Source organism: Hyaena hyaena, unplaced genomic scaffold (assembly GCF_003009895.1).
Source record: "Hyaena hyaena isolate Hyena2069 unplaced genomic scaffold, ASM300989v1 scaffold_120, whole genome shotgun sequence".
Lineage (NCBI taxonomy): Eukaryota > Metazoa > Chordata > Mammalia > Carnivora > Hyaenidae > Hyaena > Hyaena hyaena.
In genome coordinates, this window is record NW_024080752.1 from 3,132,754 (window position 1) to 3,146,821 (window position 14,068).

The 14,068-nt window shown below is 36.3% G+C and overlaps 1 protein-coding gene across 1 annotated transcript in view; it reads left to right on the plus strand.

Annotated features, from left to right (window-relative positions):
• FAM227B (family with sequence similarity 227 member B) overlaps nt 1–14,068 on the plus strand; it is a 197,025-nt gene that overhangs the window by 38,285 nt on the left and 144,672 nt on the right. The window contains exons 10-12 of the mRNA XM_039237154.1: nt 2,365–2,466; nt 7,679–7,805; nt 13,746–13,883. Of these exons, the coding sequence (XP_039093085.1) occupies nt 2,365–2,466; nt 7,679–7,805; nt 13,746–13,883 (367 nt within the window). The remainder of the gene's footprint in view (nt 1–2,364; nt 2,467–7,678; nt 7,806–13,745; nt 13,884–14,068) is intronic.

Genomic DNA, 14,068 nt, shown 5'->3' on the forward strand with positions numbered 1-14,068 from the left:
TTACAAATTTAATTACATTATATCTGGTATGGATTTCCTTTTATTGATTTTGATAGGAGTTATCTGTACCTGGATCTGGATCATGATGTATGTTTCCTTCCCCAGATTTGGAAGTTTACAGCTATTATTTCTTCAAATAAATTTTCTGCTCCCCTTTTCCTCTTCTTCTGGAACTCCTATAATGCAAATGTTATTACATTTGATGGAGTCATTGAGCTCCCTAAGTCTATTCTTGTTTTGCATAACTTTTTCTCTCTTTTGTTCAGCTTCATTACTTTCTATTACTGTCTTCTGTTCCATTAATTCATTCCTCTGCTTCTGACATCCTGCTATTCATCCCATCAAGCATGTTTCTCATTTCATTTATTGAGCCCTTCATCTCTGCTATGTTATTCCTCATCTCCATGTTAAGGGCTTCACTCATGCCTCCACTCTTTTCTCAAAGTCCAGTAAGTCCAGTAAGTATCCCTATGATGATTGTTTTAAATTCTCTATTAGTCCTATTACTTATAACTGTTTTTGCTTAAATTGCTGGCTGTGGCCTTGTCCTGTTCTTTCATTTGGGATAAATTTCTCAGTATCCTCATTTTCTCTCCCTCTCTGTGGCTGTTTCTCTGTGTTAAGAAAGTCAGCTACATCTTCTGCTCTTGAAAGTAGTGACTTTCTGAAGGAGTTCTCTAGTGCCTTGCAGTGCAGTGTTCTAGCACTTCAGGAGAGTATCCTCTGTGTGCTGGTGGGTCTGAGTCACTTTTCCTTTCAGTGCAGTCATCTACACACTGACTCTCTGCTTGTTGTGAGCTGTGCTTCCACCCTGTAGTGTTAGTGGGTCTCAGGTAGGTCAGCTCTAGGGGGATGTGCCTGCAGGGGAAGTTGGAAGCAGGGTAGCAATGTTAACAAAATTTGCATGGGGGAACTGGGCCTGTGCTGGATCTCCCAGAGCACTGCTGCAGTGGAGGGCTATGTGCTGGGGAAGCTGGGAACATAAGGCTGGGCGCAGCATGCAGTGGTGGCTGGGGGTGCACATCCAGGCATGGTGTGGTGGCTAGGCATGGCGTGCAGCAGCAGCTGTGCACCGGGCAGCTGGGCGGACCATGCAGGTGGCTTTAACAAAATTTGCGCTGAGCCCTGTCCAAGGCTATAAGCATCTGTGTAGCCCTGCCTCCCACAGGTGGTTCTGTACTTATGCTGGGGGGGCGGGGGAGAAAGTTGGTGCCTGACAACTCCCTCACTTTTGGAGAAGTCCCCCAACACACTTTGATGTCTGTATAAACAGATCTGTCTCCCATTTTCTCCCAGCGTTGTGTAAACTGCCATTTTTATGTTGCCTGTCTATACAGGCTCCAGTCCGTTTAAGGGTGGCAAATCAGCTATCACTTGCCCTCCTGGAAAGTCAGCTAACTTTTAAAACTCCAGGCTCCAAGTACCACAGGTTTTACAAATCTACCCAAATTCAGTCCCTCTAGTTTTTAAAGTCAAATACTATGGAAATTAGTCTTCCCTATGTGAACTCCCTGATGTGAGGGCCCATTTCTCTGCTCTCTCCAGACATGCAGCTCCCTTCCTTTTACCAGCCTCCCTCTACCCTTCTGACCTTCCTGACTTTTCAGATGCAGTTTCTTCTCTAAAGTTAGTTGTGGAGTTTGTTCTGTCAGTCTTCAGATTGCTTTCCGGTCTATTGACTTGGATGCAGATGATATCTAGTTGCAAATGTGGATGGGGTGAGCTCAGGGCCCCCCTGCTCTGTCACCTTCCCAAGCTAATCCTATCAGGATTTTACTATAATATTGAAATCATTATTATCTCTACATTTCTTCCTTCTTACAACATACTGTGTCTTTAGTTTCCATCATGTCACAATTGTACTACTTCTGGCTGTGGCTGTCTCATCCTAGTGACAGCTTTAATTTTATACTGAGTTACTGATAAAGATAGAGTTAGAGTGGTTATAGAACAAGAGAATGTAAAAGTCATTGATTGCCTCTCATGCCAACTTTAATGGAGGAACCTTCAGTAATTCATCGAATGTTTGTGTACTTCCTGTGTGCCAGGCACTGCACTGAGGGCTTGAATACAAAGTCATACAAAACATGATCCTTGTCCTTATTTTACTATGCTGTTTTAAGGTATGTATTGTTAGATACATTTGGCAGATGAGGAAACTAGGACTAATTAGCCCAGGATAAGACAACTAGTGAATAATAGCCAGTATGCAAATTCACGTCTGCCTGATACCACACCCATGTTTATTCCACTATAGCAACTGATTTGCCTCTTAAGAATAAATGAAATTACTGACATTATGCATACAAATTCAATTTTTAATTGTAGTATTAATACTTTTAAATCCATACTTTTTTTTTAAAGCCTGACAGAGAAAATCAAGATTCTTTGTTTGATAGAATTTCAGAAAGTTATGTGGCACTTTTCATGAGCATCCCAGCAAGTCGAAAGGATACATTCCTTCAGGTAAACATAGAAATTACTGGTTATGCTAAGCATTTTAAAAAATTTATTTAATGTTTTTATTTATTTATTTAGTTAGTTATTAGAGAGAGAGAAACCACGTGAACAGGGGAGGGTCAGAGAGAGAGGGAGACACTGAATCTGAAGCAGGCTCCAGGCTCTGAGCTAGATGTCAGCACAGAGCCCAACGCAGGGCTCAAACCCACAAACCACGAGATCATGACCAGAGCCAAAGTCGGACACTTAATCGACTGAGCCACCCAGGCGCCCCAAGCATTTTTAGAGTAAATGACATAAAAATATTTTATTCAAACACTTATTAGAACTTATTTTGTTACTTTGAAAGGAAATTCCTTGAAGTAGGGTAAGTAATGGTCAAATATGAAGAGCTATGCTCCCCTCTCAGAATATTGCATACCCTTGCCTAAAGTCTTACAGAATCTCCTTAGTGTGGTACAGGTATTTTGTTTGCATATTGATAATGTGAAAACTGTTGAATTATTCTGTATATGATCTTGATTTTTTTTCTGTTTATCTATAAAATTAATAATTTTTCTTTTATTTTATAATGTATATTGTGATTTGTTAAAGGGGGCTTGAGAAGTTTATGTTATATGTAAGAGCTAAGTACCTGTGATAGTAAACAAAAATGGACATAGTTATAATCAAATTTTTGTTTTACTTTTCTATTGTTATAATAACTACTGAATATGATTGATTGAAAGAACTTTTGTTCTTTGTGTTCTTTCAATGTGAAATGAATATATGTAGGAATTTCAGTAGGTATTTTAAAATTTATTTTTATTTTTTTAATTTTAAAAAATATTTTAATGTTTATTTATTTCTGAGAGAGAGAGACAGAGACAGAGTGTGAGCCTGGGATGGGCACAGAAAGGTGAAGACACAGAATCCAAAGCAGGCTCCAGGCTCCAAGCTGTCATCATAGAGCCTGATGTGGGACTCGAACTCACAAACTGTGAGATCATGACCTGAGCCGAAGTCAGATTTTTAACTGACTGAGCCACCCAGGTGTCCCTGATATTTTTAAATTTAAACATCTAGCCATTTCAAATATGGGGAAGAACTGAGAGCTTTTCCCCTGAGATCAGAAACACGACAGGGATGTCCACTCTCACCACTGTTAACATGGTGCTGGAAGTCCTAGCATCAGCCATCAGACAACAAAAGGAAATAAAAGGCATCAGAATTGGCAAAGAAGAAGTCAAACTTTCACTTTTCACAGACGACATGATACTCTACATAGAAAACCCGACAGACTCCACCAGAAGCCTACTAGAACAGATCCTAGAATTCAGCAAAGTTACAGGGTATAAAATTAACGTACAGAAATCGGTTGCATTTTTATACACCAATAATGAAGCAACAGAAAGAGAAATCAAGAAACTGATCCCATTCACAATTGCACAAAAAAACCCATAAAATATCTAGGAATAAACCTAACCAAAGATATAAGAGATCTGTATGATGAAAACTATAGAAAACTTATGAAGAAAATTGAAGAAGACACAAAGAAATGGAAAAACATTCCATGCTCATGGATCAAAAGAATAAACATTGTTAGAATGTCATTACTACCCAAAGCAATCTGCACATTCAATGCAATCCCAAGCAAAATTGCACCAACATTCTTCTCAAAGCTAGAACAAACTATCCTAAAATTTGTATGGAACCTCAAAAGACCCTGAATAGCCAAAGTAATATTGAAGAAAAAAACCAAAATGGGAGGCATCACCATCCCAGACTTTAGCCTCTACTACAAAGCTGTCATCATCAAGACAGTATGGTATTGGCACAAAAACAGACACATAGACCAATGGAATAGAATAGAGAACTCAGAATTGGATCCACAAATGTATGGCCAAGTAATCTTTGACAAAGTGGGAAAGAGTATCCAATGGAGAAAAGACAGCTTCTTTAACAGATGGTGCTGGGAGAATTGGACAGCAATGGGCAGAAGAATGAAACTAGATCATTTTCTTACACCATACACAAAAATAAACTGAAAATAGATCAAAGACCTGAATGTGAGACTGGAAGCCAACAAAACCATAGAGGAGAAAGCAGGAAACAACCTCCTTGACCTCAACCACAGCAATTTCTTACTTGACACATCCCCAAAGGCAAGGAAATCAAGAACAACAATGAACTATTGGGACCTCATCAAGATAAAAAGCTTCTGCAGGGCAAAGGAAACAATCAATAAAACTGATAGGCAACAGATGGACTGGGAAAAGATAGTTGCAAATGACATATTAGATAAAAGACTAGTATCCAAATTCTGTAAGGAATTCACCAAACTCCACATCTGAAAAACAAGTATTCCAGTGAAGAAATGGGCAGAAGACATGAACAGACACTTCCCCAAAGAGGAAATCCAAATGGCCAACAGACACATGAAACAATGCTCAGTGTCCCCCATCATCAGGGATATGCATATCAAAACCACACTGAGATACCACCTCACGCCGGTCAGAGTGGCTAAAATGAACAAATCAGGAGACTCTAGATGCTGGCGAGGATGTGGAGAAACGGGCACCCTCCTACACTGTTGGTGGGAATGTAAACTGGTGCAGCCCCTCTGGAAAACAGTGTGGAGGTTCCTAAAAAAATTAACAGTAGAACTCCCCTACGACCCAGCAATAGCACTGTTAGGAATCTACCCAAGGGATACAGGAGTGCTGATGCATAGGGGCACATGTACCCCAATGTGCATAGCAGCAGTCTCAACAATAGCCAAATCGTGGAAAGAGCCTCCATAAACTGATGAATGGATCAAGAAGATGTGGTTTATCTATACGATGGAATACTACTTGGCTATGAGAAAGAATGAAATCTGGCCATTTTTAGCAACCTGGATGGAACTTGAGAGTGTTAAGCTGAGTGAAATAAGTCAGGCAGAGATGAACAGATACCATATGTTTTCACTCATAAGTGGAACAGGAGAAACTTAACAGAGGACCATGGGGGAGGAGAAGGGGAGAAAATACTTGGGGAGAGGGAGGGAGGCAAACCATGAGAGACTGTTGAATACTGAGAACAAACTGAGAGCTGATGGGCGTTGGAGGGTGATGGGCATGGAGGAGGGCACTTGTTGGGTTGAGCACTGGGTGTTATATGGAAATCAACTTGACATTAAACTATGAAAGAAAAAAATTAGCATTAGGAGTACAAAAAATATATAAAAATAAAATAAACATCTAGCCATTTCAAAGCAGAAGTATTTCAAATACTTTTGTGTTGACATCTGTAAATTAGAAATACATTTGTATTTTGAGTTGATAACTGTTTTCGTGGGTAAAACAAACTTAAAACCAGTAAAATGTCTTTCACAATGAAAATGTAAACAAACTTAAACTGCCAAACATTTTAGTTCAGTCTTGACCTATCTTTCTCTAAGAAACAGATTGCATTTATTTATTTAAAAAAAATTTGTTAAGTGTTTATTTTCGAGAGACAGAGAGACAGAGTGCAAGTGGTATAGGGGCAGAGAGAGAGGGAGACACAGAATCTGAAGCAGGCTCCAGGCTCTGAGCTGTCAGTACAGAGCAGGTCATGGGGCACGAACCCACAAACTGTGAGATATTTACCTGAGCCAAAGTCAGATGCTTAACCGACTGAGACACCCAGGCGCCCCTGCATTTATTTAAAAAAAATGCTCGTTGGGGCTCCTGGGTGGCTCAGTCGGTTAAGCATCTGATTTTGGCTCAGGTCATGATCTCAGGGTTCGTGGGTTTGAGCCTTGCGTTGGGCTCTGTGCTGACAGCTAGCTCAGAGCCTGCAGCCTGCTTCAGATTCTGTATCTCCCTCTCTCTCTCTCTGACCCTCCCCTGCTCACGGTGCCTCTCTTTCTCTCTCTCTCTCTCAGAGATAAATAAAAAACATTAAAAAGAAATTTTTTAAATGCTTATTATTCTCACCACACACACACACACACACACACACACACACACACACACACACAAGCAAAATGGTCATTATGTGACATGATGGAGGTGTTAACTAATGTTATGGTGGTAATCTATTGCAGTTTTTAAGTATATCAAATTGACATCCTGTATGCATTAAAATTATACAGTGTTATATGTAAATCATATTTTAATTAAATATTACATAAATAGGGGCACCTAGGTAGCAAGACTTGGGTGCTTGCTCAGAGAAGCAGTAACCACTTTGTTCATCCTACTAACATCTATGTTCTAAAACCATGGCTTGTTAGGATTCTCTTATTGATATGAAAGTTTATGGGGAGAGGGAAGATGACAAATTTAAAATACATGTATATAGGGGCATCTGGACGTGTCAGTCGGTTAAGCATCTGACTCTGACTTAGGTCATAATCTCAAGGTTCTTGGGCTCAAACTCCACGTCGGACTCTGTGCTTACAGCCCAGAACCTGGAGTCTGCTTTGGATTTTGTGTCTCGCTCTCTCTGTATTCCCCCCCGTACCCCACTCACACTCTGTCTCTCTCACAAATAAATAAACATAAGAAATAAAATAAATTTTAAAATACATAAATATACTTTTTATTATAATGGCCTGTACATGTCACTTTCTAAAAGATAACAATACCAAGGTTAAATGAAATAATAATCATCAAACTTTATCTTAAAATATGATCATTAAACCTTATTAACTTCATCCTTTATCCAAATTAAATTTTCTAAATGAAATCAATAATTATCAAACCTTATCTTAAAATGTAGTCATCAAACTTTATCTTAACTGTTAACTTCATCCTTTTATCCAAATTAAATTTTCTAAAATGCTGACAAATAGCCAAATTGACTTTATTTTCAATTCTTCTTTGTCCATGTCCCTCAGTTAGAGGTATAAAGAAATCATAAGTGGCCAAAGCAAGCTATAAGAAAAAAGGGACATAGGATGCCTGGGTGGCTCAGTTGGTTAAGAGTCTGCCTTTTTATTTCAGCTCAGTTCATGATCTCATGGCTCATGAGGTCAAGCCCTGTGTCAAGGCTCTGTATTGACAGTGCGTAGACTGCTTGGAATTCTCACTTTCTGCCTCTCCCCCATGTACACTCTCTCTCTCAAAACAAATAAAATTTTTTAATTAAAATAATTAAATTTTTAAAAAAGATAAAAGGGATATATATTTCACAAACAATAATCATTATTTGGTAGTTGAGATATGCTATATAAAATATGAAATTATTCTAATATGACTCTTTTTGGTAGGTGTATCCTGATTGTTTGGCACAAGCTATCTATGCAACATTCCAGGAAGCATTTCCAGAATCCAGTAATCTTTTTAATGATGAATTTAAAGAAGATCTAGGGAATAATATTTTTCTTTGGCTGTCAGGTATGAATATGTCATTTACATATCGATCATTATTTTGATACTTTTAGATTACAGTATCTTGTCAAAAAAATGGTAGTTCTTTGCTTTATAAAACATGTCATATTAATGAATATTTTTTAAAAAGAATGATTATATTCTCTGAAAGTTTTGCTATATCAAAATCTGTTATTAACTTAGAAGCCAAGTAATTTTATAGACAATGAGATTGTTATAGAAAATTGAATTTCCATAGAACTAAAGTTATATATATTTTATATTTAGAAAGTAAATATTTTAAGCTTCTTTGGAATACTATTGACATTTTTATGACAAATAGTATTGGGTGAATTCCAGAGCTAACACCTCCTTGTAGGAATACAATCAATCATTAGTCAAGGAAAAGGTTTTTGTTTTTAATTTTTAATAATGGTATATATGTAGGTGGAGTTATAGGACTGAAAGGCTGAAGGAAAGTAAAATTCTAACCTAGAGCATTTTGCTAGAGATTTAGGTACTTGAGTGTCAAACTAAGGTATAATTTCATGTTTTAGAGTGACCTCCTCAGTATTTTTTTTGTAAGACTGCTTTACTCTTATGGACTACCAGAAGCTGTTGACTATTTTCAAATAGTTCTTCTTATAAACCTTTTGATAAAAATTTTGACAAATTTTTAAAAACTGTTTTATACCAATTCTTAGTAACCAAATTATTTCTGAAAAAAATGTTATATATTTTAAGGAGGGGGGCCTTTGATAGGTAAAGATTAGAAAACAGCCCTGAGAAAACACCATCCCCTTCAATCAACATACACAGACAAGAGTCTCCTAATTATAGAGGAAAAATACAACTAATTCTAATATGAGAAATAAAAAGAGAATGGACACAGCATTCGTACCAACATACTATCAGAAAAAATCTCATGAAGAACAGAACAGCTTTCCTGCTGACCTCTTCTACTATATTGTGTCCCCCCCAAATTCATACATTGAAGTCCTAATCCCCAGTATACCTCAGATTGTATTTCAGTATAGGAGCTTTAAAGAGGTAAATAGGTAAAATGAAATCATTTGAGAGAGCTCTAACCCAACAAGACTGGCATTTGTTTACTTCATGTCTCTGAGAATTTGGTAATTCCCACAATATTTCAAACTTTCTCATTATTATATTTGGCATGGCGACCTCTGATTAGTGATTACACCTGCTGAAACCTCAGATGACAGCATTTTTTAGCAATAAAGTATTTTTTAATTAGAGTGTATACATTATTTTAGACATAATGCTATATAGCACACTTAATAGACTATAGTATAATGTAAACATAATTTTCATATGAGTGGAAAACCAAAAAATTCATTTGACTTTATTGTGATATTCCATTTACTGCAGTGGTATGGAACTGCACCTTCAATAGCTCCAAGTTATGTCTGTATATAGGAAACCCTCAAGACTCTGCCAAAAAACTGTTAGAACTAATCGATGAATTCAGCAAAGTTGAAGGGTACCAAACACTATACAAAATCCGTTGCATTTCTTAATGCTAACAAGAAAATATCTGACAAAGTGCTAAAACAATCTCATTTGCAATAACATTAATAACAATAAAATACTTAGGAATGAATTTAGTCAAGGAGATCAAAGATCTGTATATTGAAAACTGCAAGATTTTTATGAAAGAAATTAAAGAAGACAAAAACAAATGGAAAGATATCCTATATTCATGGACTGAAAGAATTGATTTTGTTAAAATGTCCGTACTACCCAAATCCATCTACAGATTCAGTGTAGTTCTTATCAAAATTCCAATGGCATTTTTCACAGAAATGGAAAAAACAACCTCAAAATTTGTATCCCGGATGTGAATAGCCAAAGCAACCCTGAGAAAGAACAAAGCTGATTTCAAATGATACTACACAGCTCCAGTAATCAAAATGATACTGGCATAAAAATAGACACATAGACCCATGGAATAGAATTAAGAGCCCAGAATTAAGAGCTCAACTAATACTCAATACTAACTCTCTTCCATGAATGGTGATAGTTAAACTGGATAACCACATGTAGAATGAAATTGGACTTCTTTCTTATAACACTCACAAAAATTAACTCCAAGTGAGTTAAATATTTAAAATAAGAACTAAACTATAAAACTTCTATAAGACGGAGGACCAAGGGGGAGAAGAAGGGCGGAAATGGTGGGGGAAAGGGAGAGAGGCAAACCATGAGAGACTCTTGAATGCTGACAAAAACTGAGGACTGATGGATGTGGGGGGGAGGGAGGATTGGCATGGAGGAGGGCACTTTGGGGATGAGCACTGAGTGTTATGTAGAAACTAATTTGACAATAAACTATTTGTAAAAAAAAAAAAAAAAACAAAAAACTTCTATAAGAAAACATAGGAGAGAGGCACCTATGTGTCTCAGTCGATTGAGCATCTGACCCTTGATTTTGGCTCATATCATGATATCATGGGATAGAGCCCTATGTTGGGTTCCACACTAAGCATGGAGCCTGTTTAAGATTCTCTCTCTCTCTCTCTCTCTCTCTCTCTTTCTCTCACTTACTCTCTCTCTCTCCCTCTGCCCCTCTCCCTTGCTAATGCACTCTCTCTCTCTCTAAAATAAAAAAAGAAAACATAGGGAAAAATTATTGACATCAATCTTAGAAATGATTTTTTTGGATATGGGACACCAGAAACAAAAGCAACAAAAGCAAAAAATAAGGGGGATCACACCAAACTAAAAAGCTTACACACAGTGAAGGAAACCATTAAAAAAATAAAAAGGCAGTTTACAGAATATATTTCCAAATCATAATCTGATAAGGGATTAATATCCAAAATATATAAAGAATTCATACAACTCACTAGCAATAAAAGAAAACAAACGTTTAAAAATGGACAGAGGAACTAAAGAGACACATTTCCAAAGAAGATATATAGATGGCCAATAAGTACATGAAAAGACAACACTCAACACCACTAATCAGGGAAGTCCAAATCAAAACCATGAGATCTCATCTCACACCAGTCAGAATGGCTAGAATAAAAAAAGACAAGAAATAAGTTATGAGATCTCATCTCACACCAGTCAGAATGGCTAGAATCAAAAAGACAAGAAATAAGTTTTGGCAAGGATGTAGAGAATAGGGAACCTTTGTGCACTGTTAGTGAGAATGTAAATTAGTGCTGTTACTTTGGAAAACAATATGGAGGTTCCTAAAACTATTTTAAATACAGCCAGTATGTAACCTAGCAATCCCACTTCTGGGTATACATCCAAAAGAAATAAAACAACAAAGAGTATGTGGCTGGCTCAGTAAGTAGAGCGTATGATTTGATCAAGGTTTGTGACTTCAGCCCCGTGTTGGACATGGAGCCTACTTTAAAAAAAATAAATAAATAAAGAGAGATCTGCACTCCCACATTCATTGCAGCCTTATTCACAACAGCCAAGATATAGAAACAATCTAGGTGTCTGTCATTAGATGAATGGATAAAGATGATGGATATATATGGATAATGGAATATTATGCAGCCATACAAAAGAAAGATATTTTACCATTTGCAACAACATGGATGCACCTTGAGGGCATTATGCTAAGTGAAATAAATCAGAAAAGACAATTATTTTATGATATCACTTATATATATTTCATTTAGAAAAGAAAAAAAATACCAAACTCCTAGAGAATAGGGTAGTTGTTACCAGCAGATGGAAGAAATGGGAGATGTTGGTCAAAGTGTATGAACTTCTAGTTATAAGATAAATAAGTTCCAGAGAACTAATGTATAACATGATGATTATAGTTAATAATACTGTATCGTATACTTAAAAGTTACTAAGAGAGTAGTTCTTAGATGTTCTCACCATAGCAAAGAAATGGTAACTATGTGACATGATGGAGCTGTTAGCTAACTATATGGTGGTGATCATTTCCAATATATATGAGTGTATCAAATAAATAGAGTTGTACAAAGTTACATGTTAAATGTTCTATGTTAAACTTACACAGTATTATATGTCAACTATAGCTCAATAAAGCTGGAAAATTTGATATTAAAATTAAAAATCATGAAAGCTAAAGATATAGAACACCTTCATTTGGAGGCTGTGATCCTATATTATTGCCATTTTTTGGAATAGTCCATGTTTAGTGACCAATTTGAATTTCTTACTTATAAATAATGATGGGATGTTGTCAGCTCAACAAGTGGTTAATTTGGAAAAGAAACAATGGAGAAACTGACCTGTATGAAGTGCTTACTATGGACCAGACACTGTGCCAGATAATTTCACATCTGCCTTGATGGCAGGCAGGGATGAAGTTAAATTGAATTTTGGGTCCCTTGTGTCAGATACATAGTTTAGTACATAGTAAGCTTGCAAAAGTGTTTGTTGAATGTCATTTCTCTATATGTATCAGGACCAAGTAGGTTTTATCCCAGAAATGGAATGATTATTCAACATTAGATGTATTAACAACTCTGTTATTTTCTGTATTTTGACGCCATGTCATCTGGGGCCTTGCTTTCCCTGGAAGGACTGCCAGGGTTAGCCAGTTCCTAGAAATATTAAATAACTCCCCCATAAAGGTGCTTTTCAAATACAAACCAACCAATCCAGAGCCCGCATGGCAATACCTCATTTATTGGGTTCTCACACTGGACCGCTATCCCCTTATCTTAACCATTCCAGGATCAGGTACCAAACAACTGGGTACAGCCCGTATGTTCCAGAGCCTACTGAAATTATTCAAACTAGTCAGTTCTGAGCCAGTTTACCCTGACTCACCCTTTCCTGAGAAACCACAGTGAAGGCTCTTGCCCACAGTGTCCTCTACCCCTCTGTGTCTGCACTGGCCCCAGTGTTGCCATGTGGCCCCATGGCATGGTGTGCTCCTCCTCTTGGGAACTATGCGCAATAAACTATCTTTTCCATGCCAATCATTTCCTGACCTGTTCGCCTCACTGTACCTCCAATTTTCTATTAATACACTATACTTTAAAACATACACAATCTATCAAGAAGCATTCAAGTGAATTAAACTGAAGTCTTCCACATATTTTGTCTAGCGGCAACTAATGTGAAACAAGTGATAACTGAATCTAAAAACACCTAGAAAATTTAAATTTGACAGCCAAATATAGCAAGTAATCCTCATTGAACACTCACTACTGAAAAAATATTGGCTATATTTAGAATATATCAATGTATAGTAATGATAATAGTATTAGCTGATATTTTTCATTTACTGAACACTTTAACATATTAACTCTTGGAGTACACCAAGGAATTTACATTGTTCTTATTTTAATTGCTGGGGATGAAAGTGTTCATTGTGATTAAATGGATTATTCAACCATACACAGCTTTTGGAACCAAAGTAGAACTTTTAAAATTTATTTTTGTTACTTTTTGGATATTACAATTGATTGATAAATACTATTTTAAGATATTCAGGAGATACAGATAAGGCATAATAATAAGAGTCATCTATATTCAGAAGCACTCGTGTTAACATTTAAGCTACAGACACACATACCTAAGACATAAAATTGTTCTTCACAAAAAAAATTATAAATACCTTTGTATGTTAACAAATATTTACAAGATAACTTTAAGTGGATACCTCATAATCCATTGTATGGATGTATTCTTGTTGTATATTTAAGTCTTTCCGAACTCTTTGCAATAATTAACTTCCTCTTATGTCCATCAGTGAATTTAGCTTATGTCTCTTAATCAGAAGGTGATACTAAGTTTTACCTCTTTTTTAATTCACTATTTTATGTAATAAGACATTAATATTTCTCATAGAGTTTCCCTTATAGAAAACTTGAGGCTGACAGTTTTCACAGGATTGTTATGAGGATGAAATATGTAACACATGAAAATTCTTTGACAAATTAAAAGATATTTTCAAATGCTAATTTCCTTGACTAAATGCACATTTTATAACAGGTTTAAAACCTCAAAAAGGCTTTTGGACCCAGTGGAGACTGAAAGAGCTCTCTACAACAAGCATACATGGTAGTAAGAAATCACCTTCAAGATCTTTAAAGCACAGAATTGAAAGGAGTCAGGAACGTATAACAGCTGGTAAGTAAACTTATTGTCAACTGTAGAATAAAATAGCCAAAATCAAGTATATTAAGTTATTTATTTATAATAATTTTCTAATTTATTCTTTGCTGAAGTTCTCAAAATAACATTTGCTTTGTAGATTGGTGTTACAGTAGTTTGAATATTGCTTCACATTTTAGTTTTTCAATATAAAAGTGGTA